Genomic DNA, 20,914 nt, shown 5'->3' with positions numbered 1-20,914 from the left:
TAGTCTGGAACCCTGAGTCATCCATGTGAAATGGACACTCACAATGAATAAAGTCTAACAGAATATAAAACGTAACAGCACAGCCCACATTTCCTTCAGCCATAAACACACAGTAAACAGTATGATCTAGGGCAGATTTCTCTCAGAGGAGACACCAGAACAATGAATAGGTTTAACACAGAGGGAAAGGTATAAACATGAATATAATCAGTAAATATGGGTGGAAGGAATACAGAGGAATACACAGAAGAACAATTACAAATTATCACAAATTTTGCTTCAAACCATGTCAACCTGACACTAGAGGAGAAGTCAATGAATTACCAAAGCACAATTAGGCTCCACCCTCTAGATACGATAAATGTCTGTATAAAAATTCAAGGCAATCCACCCAGTACTTTCTGAGATATTTCAGTCTGGTTCAAAGTGGCTGACCGACTGGCTGACCAAGATAACTATCCCTAGACCAAAAGTACACATAAGTATGTGGACATAATATAAGCTATATATTGTCCATGTTGTGTTTTTAATTAAATATTTTTAAACTGTGGTAACCTTGGGAAAAAGGACACAGCACTGAAATTATTATCAACTATTACCATCTGAACTATTCCAAAGCAGAATTAGGATCCATAAACTATTCTTCAGAAACTAATCTTCAGATGACCCTCTTTAAATGGCAGTGAAATGATTCCTGGACTAAGTATGAACAATGATATCAAAGCCCACTTGAGAGATGATTGGACAACAACTGACTGGCACAGCAGAGAGCAGAAGCCAACACTGTATCACCTATAAGAGTTTGTGGCTGTGCTAGAGAACACCAAGGACACTGACCCCATATAAAAGCTCTTTGCAGCCAATGGAATTTGTGTCTGTGTCATGAGAAGTGGTCACAGGCTAACAAGCACAGGCTGCTGAAAACACTTGTCCTTGTGAACCTGCCCTGTCACGCTTAATGCCTTGTGATAACTAAGGCCAGTATGGCATATAGATAACTGGTGGCAGAGACATGCACCCCATCAATATCACTTTTCCTCTGCTGACACCAGAAGGTCAAACAGTTCTCGGAATCTATCCAACCACTGATAGACACAACAATCCTTACCAAGACTATAGAACCAAGCTGATGATGGAGAGCTAAGATAAAAGGGTAAATGGGATCAAACTGGGTATGACTGCTGTGCCTCATCCTCAGAATATGATTACAGCCTTAAAAAGAGCCTATTAAAAAGTGTCACTACATCCTGTATGTGACATATTTGCATCTTGACATTAGACAGGTAAGGTATAAATCTTAATTGTCTCAGTCTGCTTCACACAAATTCCTTATCAGATTTTCTTTCCCTTTCTACCCTACCACACAGCCTCCCAGTGGTAGACTCATTCAACAACATCTGTAACTTTCTGAAACAAACACACAGGTTGTGAGGCCCACTTTCCACAGCGATCGCCCCAGGTGTGTGAAGATGTGAGACTACGCAGGATTTTAACTTATCTCTCAAGCTCTGTTTCTGTTCTTCACTGTCACTTTTCAAAGCACTGAGTGGTTGGCACTGTTGCCTCACAGTAAGAAGGTTCTGGGTACAAACCCCGGTTCACCTGGGGCCTGCATGGGTTCTCTCCAGGTACTTTCTCCCACAGTCCAAAAGACATGCAGGTTAATTGGTGACTCTAAATTGCCTGTAAGTGTGAATGTGAGTGTGAATCGTTGGTCCAACCCACCTGGCCCTCAGAGGATAAGCAGAATAGATAATGGATGAATGGACTGTCCATCAATCGATGGATGGACTTTCACACATAGACAAGTGCAATACCATGAATGTCTTCAAAGAGAGACTGTCTGAAAGAGTGCTTTATCTCCATTTATGATAATTATTCATTGCATCTTTCACCCTTATGATGCAGGTTTTTCATCATTGGCTGGGCTAGAAACAAACCAGAACTAAAACATGAGTGAATACTTGACAGGTGATAATGCTGCGCTTTTGTCACTTTTGGATAGATATGGGTAACTTCACTGTGTGTTTACTGCAGTTGTCCTTCAAACTTCTAAAGATCTTTGATCCATTTATGTGAGCACCTGCACTTTCATTTTGAGGTAAACTATTCTTTATTCAGCGTTATGTATATTGCGTTAAGTAAATTACTCTATTCCTTTTATTAGTAAGTTTAAAGTGCACTTATGAGCTGTAATGCACTGACCATGCTGTCTGCACACTGTGTGCTTGTGTCTCTCTCCACTTTGTTCTGAACATTTAGTGTGCAATGGTGCGCATGGTGAAACTTAAAAGATGGCAAGCTAGTAAAGCATCAAGCAATGACCCATTTTCATACTGTATTATTCTAATATTTAAGTTTGTGTACTTTTAGTTCAACTTTAGATTGCATTCATTCTAATTGGCAATGAGTTTCACAGGAAGGACTGTAAATTATCTCAAATCTAAAACCTGCAGTCAAAATGAATAACGGTCATCAAAATGCAGGATGTGCAGAATTTCAGTTCTTAAAGTGCGTACCAGAGGAAAGAAAATAACAGAACATATGTAGAAGAAAGAAGAAAGATTATCTGTAACTAATATTACCTGAAAACTCTTCCATAGCCTTAGCTCTAATTTAAATGTTAACTATCTTTAAAGTTCACTGATTTAATTCAGCATCTTGTATGTAGTTATACATCAGTTTAAATGCTTTCTGAACCTAACAGTCAACAGATACAAAGAAGCCAAAATAAGGTCACAGAACCTTGTGCTGCAGAGTTTTGTATGCTTTCATGGTAAAATTCAGGCCAGCTATTATAGATAAACAAACAAGGCATGACATGATGGTGGTGAATAGATATAAAAACATGTATGAGTCTGGCAGCAAGAAAAGCAGATAAATTTTGTCTTTTAGTAAACAACAAAATTTCTCTGCTTTTCACGGCACTCCCAAATTGGTAAAAGTATGACTGCTCTACTGAGCTTTTTGTATATTTATGCTTGAGTCTGGATAGTGTTTAATCTGTCAAGCCATTCCAGAGCAGCATGCTTTGCACCCTACAGTTGACACAGCAGGCCCCATGCTTTAATACGCCGTCATCACTGGCCCCTTTTACAGTCTTTTCACAGTGGTAATACTGAGCTGTTATTCCACCTCGCTGTTCTGTATAAAAGGTATGGAGGTGGAACAGGGGGGGCTTTTCGCCCTACCTTTAAGGCTGCACCGGAGGTAGTCACAGAGCCAAATCAATGTCTGTATAAAAGGGGGAGCCAGCACCGGAACGGTTGAACAGATGCCGACTAACACTGAGGCTGCTGTGTTAAATGTCACACCTCTGATTCTGCAATGCCAGCATGCTGTATAATAATCGCACAACGGGGCGACATTACACCGGCTTTGTGAGATTCTGTGTAAACAAACAAAAGGCAGCGTATTCAAGGGTCTTCTTATCACCAATATTGCCTGATCTCTGTGTAAAAGTGGCTACTGAAGCAGCTGTATGATCTTTCCTCCTGTGATCCTATAGACCAAAACACATCCACATGCCAAGCCTTCCACTGCTACAGAGACATTTTCTGCTGCCAAATGTCTTGCCTTGTTTCCACACAATACAAATAATCTCTTCATAACAGAAAAGTGACAAGACCTTAGTTACATCCAGTGTCAGCTCCAAAGAAGATGACACCTTCTACAGCCAGGGAGATGTATAATGCAAGGAAATTTGAAAAAAAAATGTTTAACCTGGGGTGGGGTGTTCTACTTATAACAACTCACACATACCAATTATGTTTTGGGGCTTAGTGTGTTAACTGAATCTGTAAACTTTCATTTATTTTGCTAAAACCTTTTGTCAGTGAAATGTGTCTTCTGTGTTAAATATTAAAATTTGATTAACAGGCCTAACTTTTGCAGACTGTGGCTTGGACATTAATAAACATGCATGTCCTTACCTAGTTCGTTGAGGCTCTGAGCAGCCTTGGTGATCTCTCTACTGCCCCCCTGGAGCTGACCCTGGAGCCTCTTGCTCAGGTACAAGATGCGAATGATCCTCCGCAGCAGGTCACAGGCCACCTGGAGGAGGAAGAGGGGAAGAATGTCAGGTGGTGGTGATAAATATATCAAACTTCCAAGGTTCGAGCTACCACTAACACTGGCTGTGGTTCATGCCACAATCAGGTGCTGAAGCTGTATCACTTAAAGCCATGTCTTATTTTCTAATTCAAAGATTCTCTTTTTCTCAAACAGAGTTCAATAATCTTCATCTTCCCCACAAATAGTTCTAACTTACCTAACAGAACTCTTTCTCTCATTTTGTTAAAAAGACTTTTTCCTTTAGAATATATTTTTAAAAAGGTGTAAATAAAATACAATTTAAAATAAAGTAAATCAAACTCAAACATGTGGTACTTTCGGCCAAACAATCTAGCTGGCCAGTAATGCTTGCAACTTTACAAAACCACGCTAGGCAATTATTATGATTTATGGTTGCTATGCCAACTAAAATGATAACCATGGAGATGCTACTGAGCTAGATGTGAAACATTTACACAAAAAAGGAAATACAATGTGCTTGGGGGCATGTTTACTTTGAGCAATAGTATCATTTCTCTCATTAAGTAGCTCATCATTACGGTCATAAAACCTGAAACGTGCCTGATCTCATCCGATCTCGGAAGATTAAGAGCTGGGGAAGACTTATTTACCACAGACAGAAAGCAGAACTGTCAAGGGGAGAAGTAAGTGCTGCACACTTACTCAGAGTGAGATTTTCTATTAGGTTACAACCAGGGATCACAGAGGTGACCAAGGTTGGGTTCGGGGTAGGTTTGAGATTAAGCACTGCTTGAAGTGAGGGCTGCAGATTAGGTTCAAGTTAAGGTAAGACTAAGGGTTAAGGTAATGTAACGTGGCAGCATTTAGGATTCAATGCCATTTAAGGTGTAATCAAAAAGACTGTTCCCTTTGCCAATGACCTGAGCCTGGCTCAGTATACCCATGCAGCAGGTGTGAACCATAAATTGAGTTGTAACGAGGTCACATTACGTCATGTGCTCAATATCTGGACAACAGGTGGGTCCACAGCTACAACCCTAACAGCAGTCTTCAGTCTTCAGAGTCCACAGTCTCCAAGACCAAAGATGGTGCGTCATCCTGGTCTTTTCTTCGACATTAGCAGAGTTGTGCAGCGTAAATTCATCCCCCAGAGTCAGACTGTCAACACCGATCTACTGCATTCTGAGGTGTCTGATGAAAGACATACGGTGCAAACAACATGAAATGTGGCGTAATGGCAAGCGGGTGCTCCATCACGACAACAACCCCCCTCAAAGCACATTGTTACCTGTGAGTTTTTTGGCCGCTGCAACACAACTGTCCTTCCCCACCTGTCCTACTCACTGGATTTGGCTCCATGCAACTTCTTCCTCTTCCCCAAAATAAATTCAAGCTGAAAGGTCACCGCTGTGACACAGTGGAAGGGATCCAGCATGAGTCGCAGATGGTGCTTGACGTGCAAAAGAACAGGACTTCCGGGGAGCATTCCAAGCACAGCAGAAGCACCAGGAGCAGTGTATCACCACACAAGGTGACTACTTCAAAGGGGATGGTGGCCAAATTTAAATCAGGTACAGTTTTCGCTTGTTACAGGTGCAGTCTCTCTGCTTTTTGAGCAAACCTCGTAGCTGGAAAAGCCTGTCTACAGCACAGAGAAATGTGAAGTCACCTGCTCGGAGCCTGACAATCAGACTGAACTGCCATTTTGTTTCTTTCCAAATCAATAAACTGATCAGAGATGTGGGTGGTGATTCAGAGGTCTAAAACCAGGCTAAAGTGTTGTTGTTAACCACTGATGGAGTGGACACACAGAGAAGGAATTGAACAATGTTAATTATACAACTCAGTTTATGATTAGGCTACATGGGATGCATTTAAATTAATTCAAACAATATACACTTTCTAATTCATTTAGATTTTCTTTTTAAATCCAATGTGCAGTCATTCTCAGGATGTGTATGCCCATGTTTATTATCTCAGACAGTCAGGGAGGAAGATACTGTGTTGCTGACAAGGGGGAAAAAAATGACAAATAGAGCCCTTAGATTCTACAGTGACTGATCGGCTGTTATTTGAATCACATCCAGCTTACACTGAAGGCTCAGCCCAGAGACTGAGAGCATTATCTCACTCACACACACACACACAGAAAATTTGTATGACACAGAGCCATTAGCCCAGGAGAGAGACCTCAGAATCACACTGACCTTTTTACAGCCGCTGTTTCATCAATATTTAATCATGATTTCCCTCAGCTGCACAAACAGGAGAACTGCAGCCCAGTGTTCTCACTAAGCACATGTGCCTGCTTGGTCATGCACACACAGAAGCTTGGAGCTCTGCACACAACAAATATCTTGCCTACATATAGACGAACGCTGAACCTTTCTCCTACACAGTGTTGATTTCTCCGTGGGTTTGGGAAAGCTTCATAACAAATGTGAAATAATGTTCTTTGGTAAATAGATGTTTAAAAAGCTGTCAATCTATTTCTGCTGCCATTTAAAATGTGAAACTGACTAATTCATACACAAGCATAGAAAAGTTCATGCAATACAACCATCATGAAGTGTGTGGTGGAGATTTACCTGCAGTCTGGCAAGCTGAGTGATCCTGGCCACAATCTTGTTGTATGGGTCAACAATCTTCGTCCTTATCCTGAGAAGACACACAGAGTGTTTCATTAGGTACCAGTGTGCATATATATACATATATATATATATATATACCTTTTCTGAAGCCTTTTCTACATGGCTCCTTCCTTTCACTGTTTTAATACTAACACTTTATTGATACAGCACTTTTCAACAACACACTACAAAGTGCTTTACCACTGCCATGATCTCCTCCTCAACTAAGTCATTCTAAAATCTAGTAGCTCTGACAGCAGAGGCTCTGCCACCTTTGTGTTTGAATCGGGATCTTAGTGCAACTAGAAAAGAAGCATCTGAGGACTTGAGGGAGCAAGAGTGAACACAAGGAATTGACCTCAGGACTATATACACTCACCAAGCATTTCATTTAGGAACACCTGCACACCTGCTTATTCATGCAATTATCCAATCAGCCAATCGTGAGGCAGCAGTGAGGTGCATAAAAACATGCAGTTGCAGGTCAGGAGATTCAGTTACTGTTAATATCAAATACTAACTGCTGATCTTCACACACAACAGTCTCTAGAGTTTTTACTCAGAATGATCTAAAAAAAAAAAAAAAAAAGAAAACATCCAGTGTGCAACAGTTCTGAGGACGGAAACACCTTGTTGAAGCAGCAGGTCAGAGGACTGGTTGGAGCAGAAAGGCTATGGCAACTCAGATAACCACCCTTTACAACTGTGCTGAGCAGAAAAGCATCTCAGAACGTATTACATCCATTTAACTGAGTGGGAGCTGCGTCATGTTTTTAAAAAGAAAGGGAATTTTATGCCCCCAGGACCATGTTAACTAAAGCCAGCAAAGACTAGACTGTGCTTGTATGCAAGTGTGTGAATGTGAAGCAGCAGGCACCAAAGCTAATTATATCTGTGTAAATGTTGATATTAAAAAAATCTGATCTGACTAAAGCCACAGAGAAATGTATTTACCTGTCAACAGCTGCCTGCAGAGCACTGATCCTTGTCTGCATCATCTGAAGGACCCCTGAAAACAACAACAAAACATTTTGTCTCAGTTCACTTTGACACTGACTTTAAAAGTTATTCTGTTTGCAGACTTCATCCAAGGAATGCTAGCTCCCTCTTGTGGTAAAACCCAAGAACTGCAATAGTTGCAGAGTTGCAGGTAATTCTGAAAACATCTAATCATCATTGGTTGGTAATGCTGTTAACCGATCAAGCCGATTTGTGAAGTATTGTGTGTATTTATATGCTGGTATGAAGGTCTGACATTTACACACAACAATGATGCATTGGTTCTCATCAGGCAAGATCTCACATTTGGATTTTTCTGCATCCTTGAATGCACCCACAAGGAGAGTTAGCAAAATGCTAAGTGCTCACAATTCCATCATAATGCTAAAATAATACAATTTATATAAAGGTGCCCAAATTTTAACTATTGAATTACTTATCTAAACCGGGTTCAAAATGTCTGCTATTAATCTGCAAAACACTGAAATCAACCTGCCTGGAAGGAAAGAAATCATTCTAAAGCCCAAGGTGTGCGTCCATTTTGCTCTTGAAATTACTATGATAACATATGGAAAAGTGTCTCTTTACCTTCAAGAGACTCTATCCCGGTTGCCTGAGCCAATAAGTCTTCATGTCTGGCCACAACCTGGAGGAAAAGTGCAGTATAAGTTAATGGATGGGGCTCCTGTTATGGTTGCCACTGTGTTCCCTGGTTGATACTGTTTAAGGTAACCTGAAAATATTAGATAATGGCTGGCAGTAACTAAATGATTTGCAGTTATTAGGATAAACATGTTCAACACATGGGTGTTAGTAATGGTGGACTTGAATTGCTAATGGTGATTAGCAATTTCACAGTTTACTATAATAAATCAAGATTTGTTGGCTAATTTAGAGGATACAACACATAGAAGCACCATGACTCAGAAAATCATATGAACTCTACTCTATATTCTGCATCACTGACTTGGAATAAATTATACATTGTGTGAAAATAAAACTGCCTCCTCAATACAAACAGTTTGGATGTCTCATCCTCAGCCGGTCTTAGTTGTTGATTAATTTTCTGCTGATCAACCAATTGATTACTTGATAAATCCTTGCAGCACTAAAACACTCAAATTCCAGCTTCAATTCCAAATATTAACAATATTTTTAGAGGAATTTTATTGTCGTCAAATTTTAAAACCAGTGGGTTTACAAGTCTGCAGTACTTGATTTACCAGTGCATAATTTCATATAAAGCTTTCAATACTGAACCTTCATTTTCCATCTCTACAAAGTGTGTTCCTTCAGACCCTGCAGTGAGGCAGTGAGGGAGTGAGGCTGTGTTGTGGTGGGTTTGGTTTGTACCTGGCTGTGCAGCTCTTTGTCCAGCTGACTGATGCCCTGCGCCAGCTTGGCCAGCTGCTCAGCGATAACAGCATGGTGTATAGCTTGTGCAGTGTATGTCTTCACATCGAAATCCTCTGCCAGGAAATCAGTGTAACACTCTGCAAACACAGAAAAAACATCCTCAAACCATTCAGCACATTCATTAACTGGTCCTTTCATTCCTAAATTTTGACGTTTTTACCCTGTTCATCTGTTAATGTTTGTGTGTGTGTGTGTGTGTGTGTGTGTGTGTGTGTGTGTGTGTGTGTCTTAATCATGTCAGTGAACTGAGTCAGATCTCTGCTAACAGACTGGACCAGAGCAGAGGACACTGCCTGCTGTGTCTCTGTCTGCATCTTCCTTGCTGAGCTTCATTTTCTTAGCTTCAGCCACCAATGTAAGTTACAACAGCGCACAAAATGTATTATCAGTGCCTAAAACAAGTTTTCGGTGAATGTCAAACGGACGTCATAAAAAACTAAGAAATTAACTTAACGTAGCTTGTTAGCTAGCTCAAAAGTGCTTGTGCAGTAGCTAACAGCGGAGCGAATGTGGAAACTTGACAGCGTTGTCAATAACATATTTAAGAACTATCGTCGCTGCATTTCAGAGGGCTGTTTTACCATCTTTCAGAAGTGAATTCGTGGAAGCTTCTCTCCTGTCCTCCATGTTGATAGTTCCGCATGTGACGTGTTACGTGAAAGACGTCAGGAGCCGGACGTTGCACGAGCCTTAAAGGGACATGCACGACTGCGTTGAGGCGGTTTTGTAGGGGAGTCAGCGACACCACTTCTCAGAGGAAAAAAGTGAGAGTGCAGATACATATATTTTTACTCATCTCTGTTTCTGCTTTCTGAAGTAAATGTATTTTTATGGAACAATGGGAATACAGGAGATGGATGAAATGAGATTTTTAAAAAAAAGCTCCACGTGTTGCATAAAATTCAAAATCAATCCATCCATCTATCAATTACCTATACCAGTTAAGAGACAGGCTGATTGTTTAGAAGAGACAGGTTGATTCTTTTAGAAAAAAATAAATTGTTGAAGTTAGTTGTTGAAGGCTGATAGGAGAAAAGAGTCTAGGTTAGGTTTTACAGCTGTTTCTAAGGATCCTGTATTTGGAGATAAATCAGTGCTGGTTGAGGGCAGGAGGTGATGAATTTTTTCTGTAATAGTTAGAACTTTATTATTGAAGAAACTCATAAAGTCGTCACCACATGTGACTCACCTTTGCTTTAATGTGCAGGTTTGGGACCAGTCTGTAATCACGCTGCAGCGATCAGATGGCAAACACTTTAGCCAGGCAGTGATAGTCAGGGTTGCCCGTTTAATGTGTGAACTGCATCATGCTTCAGTAATGGTTGCACATAATCAGTTAGTGTCATTGTAATAATAATTTTCTAGTAAACACAGCTCAGTGTTGTGAAAATCTGCCACTGAGAACTTTGAAGAAACAGGAAACTGTATATGTGCTTTTCTGTTCTGAGATGCTTGATAAATAACTGATGTGTATAAAAAGCATGTTTCACTCGTGGCATTATTACATGGAGATGAGCTGTTCACTATTACTCACCGTTATGTCATCAATCTATCTAATGCAAAAGTTCTAACACCTACACTCACCTAATGTCAAACATTTTCACTGTATTACTGACAAGCTCCACTCACAACAATGAGAGCTGCACTGATTCAGAGTTCACTGGGTGCTTATGGATCTGCAGTGTAGCGTGGGTGTTAATAATTTCCCCGAATCACACCTTCTGCACTCTGCACGGTTTGGAAACTGGTCTGCAACTACTGCTTTTTTTGTTTTTTGTTTTTTTTAATCACACTTTTATTTCCATTTTGACTTAACAAAGATACAAAAATACAAACCCTAACCCTAACCCTAACCCTGAATAATAGGGAGGCAATCAAAAATGATAAATATAAACAGAAAAGAAAAGAAAGGAAAGAAGACAAAAAAGAAATATAAAAGGGGGAAAAAAAGTACAATATTTAACTGTGCATCAACCATCCTCTCTTTATGTTATCGCAACATCTTTATCTTAACATTGTCCACTGTTCATTGTCCTACAGCTTCTTAGTCCAGAGTCCAGAGAACCTTTTCTTCTTTGAATAACATCCCACTACTGCTAATTCTGCTGCTAGTCTCTGCAGACAACTCCAGGAACCTGCCTGTCCAGACTGTTTGCCACCCCAAAGGAGATGGATCTTACCTAGTATGAGCCTGCCAGAGGGCAGATGCTAAGGAGGACCGTAGAGCTATGGATGCATGAGAAGAACAACATTTTGCTGGGACCATGATGGACAATAACTGATAATCCTCATCCCTTAACTGTTTTTGTTTAGGTTTTGTCTGTGTCTGAACTGCACAGCACAGATACTTTCCAAGTCCCATTTTCCTCCCTGACCTTCCATCCTCTGCTGCAGTGACACTCCATCCTTTGTCGGACACGCACAGACTGCATCACACTGTGCTGCTTTCAGGCCTTAGCTCAGACTGGATGAACCATACAGGAGAGGAAGTGCTGAGTGATGAAATCACTCATCAAATTTTTTGAGGGACTGACACACAACAAATTATTCTATAGAAAACAAAAGGTGTGGGTGTTTTGACACTGCAGTTGCAATCCATAATTGAATTGAATTGAAAACTTCAAATTTGAACCAAACCTGAAATCAAAAGGCAACTGCTGTGTGATATAATGTATGTAGATGAAAGAATCCCATTGTCTGTCCAGACTTTTCTTGAGATTTATTTGACCATGCAAGCAAACAAACAGTAGAACAAAAGAATCATACTGCCACTTCTTTACCTCTTACCCTCCCAGGTGAATGCTGGGTATATACCTGCCTAAATACATATATAAAACTTCTAATTGTGTCTGGTCATTTAATACGTCTGTAGTACCAAAATGAAAGTCAAACATCCATCTACTTATACCCATAGCTGCTCCATAGCAGGACCTTAATGAAAATGGCTGTAAGAGGAGCAGGCAGATCTGTTTTCAGTAATACAATAATAGTGATTCTCTTGTATTATCAGCACCCCTGTGCTGTCCTTTCATTATGTATTTCCCCCTGGATGTCTTTCTCATTATTGTCATACTGTTGTGTGAATTCAAGTTAAACATAGACATTTTCTGTGATGGTATTGCAGTAGTCCTTGACTTTTGCCTTTTGTACATCAGGCACTCACTATTTCTCTTAGTTTTCCACTCCTACATTGACTCCTTCCCTCAATCTCTGTTTCACATTAATGCTCAGGAGAATCAAACACTGAGCAGACTTTAAAATAGCTCAGACACCTCCTCCCCCCCCTACCACTTTGTCTATCTGTCTTCCTCCCATCTTCTCTCTGGACTGAGCTCTCCTCTAATCAGTTCTTTCTAACCTCTCCCTCTCTGCCTCATGTTGTTAATGGAAGCTGTAATGTTGTAAAGGGAACAGGAAAGCCTTGTTAGTCCACAACCAAAACACTCCTAACGCTTAACCCAGACACAATCTCCCAGGTGGCAACGGGATATAACTGGAGTGTGTATGTGTGATGCCTTTCTCTGTAGACTGTATCCTGATAAAGCCAAGAGGTGAAAAAGCAGAGAAACTAATCTCTTATCAGGAAATGTATTTTTGTGCTTGAATTGGATTATGTTCTGCTGACGTTGTAATCTAAACCATCACATTGAAAACACACAGATGTAGTGATAGTTGTATACCACAGGAGGGCAGTATTGTAAAGGCCTGTCAGCTGTGTCCTCTCCAGATGACTGTGTGTGTGTGTGTGTGTGTGCGCGGCATACCAAAATACCATACATTCACTCCCAGCCAGTTTGTTTACTATGTGATGTTGGTTCAGTGATGTTTGCCTTCTGTCTCCCTGACAACCACAGGTGTCTAAACTGTACACGGATGTGTGTGGTGTGTGTGTGTGTGTGGGCAGTTTCCTGTCCATTTCAACAAGCTTGTGTGTGTGTGTGTGGGTGTGCATATGTGTGTGACCTTTTGCCAATGAAGGTGAACCAGCAACGGCTGTCCACTGGAACCCAAACACACCCACGTGACTTTGATGTGTAAATACGGGACCTCAGTCATGTCTCTAAATTGGAGTTAACATTGTTTGAGTCTGAGTTTGAGTTTACGAGGGTGAGTGAGGGTATTATCCAAATTAAGACTGTTTTAAAGGGACAGAGCGATGGACCACAAATCCACTGGTTTCCCTGCACAGGTTCGAATCCACTTTCCTTGCTCCTCCTCAGTCATCTGTCATGTCATTACACACAGATATGCATGAAGCAAATGTTTTCTAGGGTAAAGACGGCATTAAGTGATGGAAAATAGCAATTTGTCTTTAGCTATGGAGGGTCAGTCAAGCATGTAAACATCATAGGATGTGTTCATCATGTATGCTGGCAGTGCATTTTCTTTGTTCAGGATGTTGGTGGTATAGTGGCAGGCATAGCAGGTTTCCATATAATATGAAGGCTTTTTCAATCAGCTGTTTTTCAAAACTGCCAATTCACAGAAGCTCAACACATCCTTCACTTTTCAGAGAACCATCACTTTTTATGCATTGAGTTACTCCTTTTCAAAATGCCTGAGGCAGATTAAATCAAATTCTTGAATTATGCCACAAGAGTAAAGCAGAGACACAGTCTTGGAAGTGCTAAAATCACACTCCCTGACTCAAACCATAGCTGCGGCGATGACAGCATTAAAACGTACCCACTAGATCATCACAAAATGACACAAAAACACTCTGTCCAAAAACTGGCTTGTTCAACTAAATGACTGACTCCATTATGTAAACAGCCATCTCCTGTCAGCTCATCATTCCCTTGAGCAGTGACAGTGCCAAATCCTAGCTACCTGACCATGTGGAAGCCAAGAGTTAAGAGTTGGAGGACACAAAAATCAGTGAAACAATTATCATACTTGCTAACATTTGGTCTTTTGGATTTTTGAAGATTCCCTGATTTTACACAACTTGGGACCTCCATGATGCAACTGAGGTTCCTGCAGTGAGTTCAGTGACCTCTCCTCTTATAGCAAAGGCTGAATGAATGCAGTAATGTTAAAGATGTTCCACAGGGTTCAACGCCACCCTTTGAGCCCTCTGATACAGTACATGCAGCAGATTATCTTCAGTCAGATGCTGTTTAGTTCTTACTTCCTTTAACTTTCTCTAACTTTCTGTAACTTCATTCATTCAAGGTTGCTTGCTGGTGTGAACATGAATATAAATTTCACAGTCAAAGTTGCTCAAATATTCAGTCACTGCTTGCAAAGAGTAATAATTTACATTGTTGTCAGTTTAAGCTCAATAGCAGCGTGCCAACTGTGTTACAGAAATATCTCTCATAATGATGGTCTATAGGACAAATGTTTTTTGAGAGAATTTTTAGTTACAGCACTGTAGTTGGCTGGTGGGACAAATTAGTGGCTAACTCAGTGCACCATATGCAAAGATGTATTCCACTGAATTCTCTGAACAGTGGATCACAGTTCAGTCATCTCTGAGTATGTACGCTCTGAATGAAAAGTGTGTGTGCTGAACAAAAAAAAAAAAAAAAAACACATCATCAAAGGCACGCCGATGTACTATGGCTGTGAGTAAATAAAGATTAACTGTGGCTGTGGGTAAATAAAGAGCAGAGCCTCCATTTTAATCCAGAGATTAACACGTGACAACACATTTATCTGTAAAACACAGCAGCAGCAGTGAAAGAGACTGAGATGGAGTCTAAGTTAATTCTACTGCATTTTACTCTGCAAAGTCCAATAATTCAATATTCAACAGACTTTAATTTCTTTAGAGGATGATAAAGCTGGAATCCAATTCTTTGTTAGATTACATTTTTAAATATACGTATCCAGCTATAACCCGATGGGGACAAAGTGCTGCAGGTAAGTGATTGTAACCTCACTGTGCGATCCAGTGGTAGTCTTTTGAGTCTGATGATTTGCAGCTGAGATTAAAACCTAATGTAAATGTTTAGGCATTTATTTTACATTTAAAACATTTTTGTCAACATTCATTTAATGAACAAATTAGGACAATATTCAACCTATATCCAAAAACATATTCAAAAAAATCATTCAGATATATTCAGAAAATAAATTGTGTCCTTATTTATTTATTTATTTTAGCTTCTTTTAACTCAGTGACAGATGTGACAGATGAGCCCAAACCAGAGCTAAAAATAGAGTGAAAATTTGACTCCCATTCATCATATTGAATGCTAATGTTGCTCTGTGCCTGCACATTACTGGTGGATTATTTTATGGAGTGAACACTGTTTTCTGTTTTCCTCAGGATCACTGCAGTAAAAGAAAGAAAAAATAATTGCTGTTCTTGTATTACAAACCATTAATCTGTCACTCAAACTGAACTTCTATCCCCCTGTGCAGTCTGTGTGTCACATGCAGACTTATAATAATTCCGATTTTGCTTTTTAAAATGTTTTTGCCATATTTTAATATTGTTTAGACACTACTGCTTGCACCCAATTTAAAATACTATTTATAATTTCAACTCACGGGTATCTTTTGTTTATTCTGTTGTTTTGTTTATAATTTTCTTTTGATTCTTTATTCAGTGTATTTAGCAGAGCCAGTTGACTGGGAAGGCTAGTCGCCCCAGGTGAGAGCCCTCTATGGTTTGCTGTTGTTAAAAGCATTGGATTTATCTCTATGCTTCTTCTGTAGAAATGTAATTTTTAGGAGATGGGATTGAAATACTGTCTGTGCAGGGGATGTAAAGGGAGAGGAGCAGCTTCAGTGCTCGGTCTATGTCTAGCAGGGCTCAGAGCCTAACACACTACACATGTAAAATGCAAGAGAATAGACTTGAATTGTAAAAACAGGCTTCATGCTGGGGTTATGTGCATATGCTGTAAGTGAAATGTCCTGTGTAGACAACTGGATTGATTAAAAATAGTAGTGTACCTATATATCAAATGTAGGTGTAAAGGATGACTCACAAGCCAGCTAAAACTCTGTCTGTGTAGAAAACGGTAAAGCATCAAATGTTGAATTGTTTGCTTATTTTATTTAGCTATTTAATTTAACCACTTATATTTCAGTCAGGTCTGTTTGTCTCTTTATGATTTTTCTCTGTTTATCCTGTTGTAATTATTTTAGAGAAGTAAATGAAACATATTTCACTGTAGGGGTGATGAAATGAGGAGGCTGAAAGAACCTGTGAATGTAACAATGTGGAGGGCATATAGATGAATGAATCAATAAACGGCATCCAGCCCAGTTTCACTGGTAGATAACAAGCTTAACATACACCGACACGGTGTGTGTGTGAGAGAGAGAAGGTGATTAATATACAATTAGATCTCAGTGCGGACCAATCCGCTGCTTTATAGTCGAGGTGATTAATCCTTGTAATCTACTATAGAGGTACAGTGAGGGGAAAAGAGGGGATGATCTCCTCTGGTCCCCATCACTTCACTGTCCTGAGTGAAAAATAACTTCAACCTTTCCATTTGTCAACGTCCAAGAGAGAGAGGAGGGGCAGAAGAAGGCAGGAGGGAGGATGTATCACTAACTCCATCTGGCTCAGCCATGCCTGTGTTTTCCAGACCCCCTCTTTAATGAAAATTTAAAGCAAAGTGATGAATGTATCTGTTACGCTTTGAACAGAACTAGTTTTGGACCCCAGTGCAGACACAGACTCAGAGATACCAGCAGATAAGGCAAATGAGTTGTTTAATGAAGTCTTAAAGGGAAGGTTGGGGCATATAGATGAGTCTAGGTGAGTTAGTTATGGGCCAGTGGAACAGCCAGGGCATAAGGAGAGAGAGTGGAGCTTAAAGTGGTGATCTGAACACAGTGAGAAAGCCAGAGACTATAGCAAGCAAACACATAAGAAACACTAGAGAGCTGGCCTTGTGTTATCACAACACAGAGTGGAGCTACCTGGCGAGGAGTAGTGGTGGAGTCTGGCTTCTTATACAGAGAGTGATGAGTTGACTGAGGAGTGCCAGGAGCTCCAACAGCACCACGGCTCTGCAGGAAGTACACACACAACTGCAGTTAATTGGGCGTAACAACAATTTGATGAAAGACACTTTTATGCAACACACACAACCACCTGGAAAATGAAGGTTTAGTTCTGCAGCAGCACCCTGTGTCACTTTGAGGTTTCACAAAGTAGAATAGAATGAAGTCAGAGTTTCATAAAAACAAAAAAAGACAAAAAAAAAAAAAAGAGTAAGAAAATAATAAAGTAAAAGAGAAAAAAGTTTCTAAAACCTTTCAAAACTTAGGTAAAAAAATAAAATCAATAGAACCAGTGAATGTATTCACCACTCCTAAACTACTAAATACTGAAAAATATGGAAGATGAGAATTCATCACAGTACCATAAATTGAAGGTCATGTCAGTCAAACTAATATGTCAGTACCTCTGCAGAATGAAATCCACACGCACAACTCTGTGTTCCTCCAGACAGACATTTCTGCCCTCTGTGCTGGACTCCTCTCAATCTGCAAGATATCTAACAAGACAAATCAAACTTCAACACCAAATTCATACACACCAGCCACTAAGCGTTTGCTGTAACTTGACTTAAGGGGAACAGTTTTACCTTGTGATGAAGATCATTTCTTCTGTCTTGGAGCTGGACTGTTCTCAGCTTCAGAAGGACAAATTCCTGTGGAAGCAAATCTCCTAACCCTGACCACCTGCTCATCACCTACAGCCTTATACATGGAGGCCTGGCAGACACATTTCTGTTTGTCATCAAGTTTCTCTCAGAATTCTCATTAAATGGCATCAGTGTCATTTTAATTGGTGAGATCATCAGTCAGTGCTAATTAAAAATGAAAAACTAACTCAGTGCTTTGAGGTGACAGATAAAGAGGGTGTTAGGAGGGTCTGACCCTCCCTAACCCTAACCCTCTGGAAATGTTCCATCCAAATATAATAAACCAACAATAACAACAGAAAACTGCTTTATCAATTCTTACAATTACTTTCAACTTCTCATCAGTTCATGAACTCAGATGTAAACAAATAGACATTATAAATGATGATTATTGAAGTATATTTTGTCTGCTGTTTTTGAGTCATTATGGAAACTAACACACAGCTTTAGAAATGGATTTAAAAGGAACATTTCCTGAAGACCCTCTTAAAGCCTTTCCTTCTTTTACCATTCTTAAAACATTTTAATGAGACATACAGGAGGAAGGAAGGAGTTTTAATACTAACACTTTATGTACTACAAGAATATGAGAGAGTGGAAGACTTATCACTACTGAGTAACTGTAACAGAAGTGAAGTGTTTTAAGACGGTCTGACTGTCTCTAACACTGACCCTTTGACAAGGTTTCATCAAAGTCTATGCTTCCTGTTGTTCACAGTGAAATGTAATAATTTAACAACAACTTCATCACTGACCTATAACATTTTAAAATTACATTCTCCTCCCCTCTGGAGTTAATACTGATGTGAATTATTCATACTGGTATTATAAATAGAATTTGGGAAGAATAATTCTCTTGTCTCTTGTTCTTGAATCGTTCTTGAAGCCCTTTACCTCTTTTACAGTTTTCAAACTTAATTCTAAAGAGAAAGTGTGGAAGGAAGTTCTTCCACACTTTCTGACTTCTACTATAACTTATCTAGATCCCAACTGAAATACTAAACTTAGCAGTACTTACACACTTATGCTTAACAACTAAAAACTTCTTTTAAAAAAACTTATTAAAACTATATCTTAAACTTATGTAAACTTATCACTACTACATAATAATAATAATAATATTTTTTAAAAGGAGGAAAAGAAAGTTAAAAGGAAATATTTTAAAAATGTGTGTGTGGCGGTGGAATTGCCATTAAATATACTATACCTGATGGGCAGGTGAGCACAGCCCCTTACCTGTGAGGGATCTTACATCTCCGGCCTGTATGGAGATGTAAACCATCCCCCCGTTCCCTGCTCCTCAGTACCTCGTGGAGTATAAGAAGGCACGAACACTGCAGCCAGTCGCCAGCCGAACGCAACGTCCCTACTGAAAAACGAGGGGAGCTGCCGCTGCTGATGTCCCCTCCTACTCTCCGGAGCCTGTTAGGAAGAAACGAGTCAACTAGTTCAGTAAGATGGAGGTGGTCACTGTTCCAAAAGAGACAACTGAGACCATTCAGGTGACTTACTGTTAAACACCGTGCTCTTCCTACATCACAACAGATGGTAGTTGTGTATAGATTAAAGCAGAGTTTTTAGGGTTGGACTACTCACCTCCTGCTCTGCAGCCTCCTGCACTCCTCGCTGTTGACCAGAGGTGGACGGCTGGGGGCTGGGGCTCCTCTCTGGTCGAGCGAGGTTCAGCTGTTTGAGGAAACGAGGGAAGAAACAAGTCAAACGAGTTCAATAAGAAAAATGAGACAGGTCATTCTGTCAACAGACAGACCAAGACTATTCACAAGACAAGTCCTATTTTCTTGGTGGAAAAAATCCACCTACATTAACTTATTTACTATTTAATGCTGTGCTCTTACTAATAAAGTCTAATGGGATTCTTCAATTAGTGATTTCCTGTATTTTTAAGATTTACAATAGGAAACCTCTACAGAGGGAAGTTGCCTGCACGTGTACACTAAGTGTATGTTTATGGTGGACTACTCACCTCCTGCTGGGCGGCTTCCTGTCCTCCACGCTGTGAGCCAGAGGTGGACGGCTGGGGGCTGGAGCTCCTCTCCTGCTGGGCAGCAACATTGCTGCAGGGTCTCTCTTCTGGAGGCTCCTGGAAGGATCCAGAGCTGCTCTCCTGCTCCCTCTTCCTCTTTTTCTGTTAAAGAGATGGAGAGAAGGAGAACAGGAAGGGATAAAGTCAAACATGTTCAGTTAAATTTCTTTCAGACTGATGCTGTAAACCGTGTTTGGTGTGGAACTGAACAGATTACTGAGGTAGAACACTTAAACTAATATCATCACTTTATAATGTTCATAGAGCTTCAGAGGTTACTTTTGTGGTGTATGCACTCTGCCTCAGTGTGTCACTTTTTTTTTTTTTTTTTGTTCAATAAAATCATTCACTCAATTTGAAAAAAAAACAACAACAACCGGTCTGATATTACAGGATTCACACTTTTACTCTCTGACAGTGTGGAAATCTCTTGTTCACAAATGACAGATGATGAATAAAGGTATTTAAACGTCTACCAGGTAAAACATTAGATTAATGCTGGCTGATACAGGATACATTAACTAAATCCCTTAAATCTCATGTTCATCTGAACCGATGGTTTTAATTGCTTTTAACTCTGTTATTAAACGCACCATAGGATAAAGACTACTATTGATATCATTAATAATATTTCAGTTCTGCAGGTGGAAAAATACATGATTGTGCAAAACAAACAAACAAACAAAAAAAAAAAAAACTTCAGGTACTTATTTTTCAGAATTATTTTGGTCTCCTTCACTGCAGTTTTAGTAACTTGCATTAAATCAATTACAGCTTTCCACCTTCGAAAAGGCCTCAAAAGACTTCCAAATTATTTTCTAATTAATACGTTTGTCTTATTTATGTAAAATTAATTATTCATTAATTGTTTGTTTTTAAATTCATGACTTGGAACTTTTAATTCTCAGGTTAGCATTCTAGCTAACAGGCTAATTAAGCTAGCTGAGGAGCCGACAAGCTAATTGCATTGATTTTTAAAGATGAATAGTCTTACCTTTTCCATGAGGCGTATTTGAGATCAGCTGATGATCCTCTCGGGGTTTCTTCGTCTTTGGTTGCTGTAGATGCTAGTTTGCAAAGTCACTTCCAAAAGTTCAGATCGCTCTGTGTGTGTCTTTCTCCAAGTACCAAGAGTGAAATGATGACGATGACTGGTCATCCAATTTATA

At 39.8% G+C, this 20,914-nt stretch overlaps 1 protein-coding gene across 1 annotated transcript in view; it reads right to left on the bottom strand.

Annotated features, from left to right (window-relative positions):
• cog5 (component of oligomeric golgi complex 5) overlaps positions 1–9,753 on the bottom strand; it is a 50,556-nt gene extending 40,803 nt beyond the window's left edge. The window contains exons 1-6 of the mRNA XM_051077598.1: positions 9,662–9,753; positions 9,018–9,157; positions 8,253–8,310; positions 7,620–7,674; positions 6,624–6,693; positions 3,933–4,053 (exon numbers count right to left, since the gene is read on the bottom strand). Coding sequence (XP_050933555.1) covers positions 3,933–4,053; positions 6,624–6,693; positions 7,620–7,674; positions 8,253–8,310; positions 9,018–9,157; positions 9,662–9,707 — 490 coding nt within the window. The 5' untranslated portion in view covers positions 9,708–9,753. The remainder of the gene's footprint in view (positions 1–3,932; positions 4,054–6,623; positions 6,694–7,619; positions 7,675–8,252; positions 8,311–9,017; positions 9,158–9,661) is intronic.
• Between the last annotated feature and the right edge of the window lie 11,161 nt (positions 9,754–20,914).

This window comes from Lates calcarifer, linkage group LG18 (genome assembly GCF_001640805.2).
Source record: "Lates calcarifer isolate ASB-BC8 linkage group LG18, TLL_Latcal_v3, whole genome shotgun sequence".
Classification (NCBI taxonomy): domain Eukaryota; kingdom Metazoa; phylum Chordata; class Actinopteri; family Centropomidae; genus Lates; species Lates calcarifer.
The sequence above is the reverse complement of the archived record's forward strand: the minus strand, read 5'-3'. Positions and strand labels throughout refer to the sequence as shown.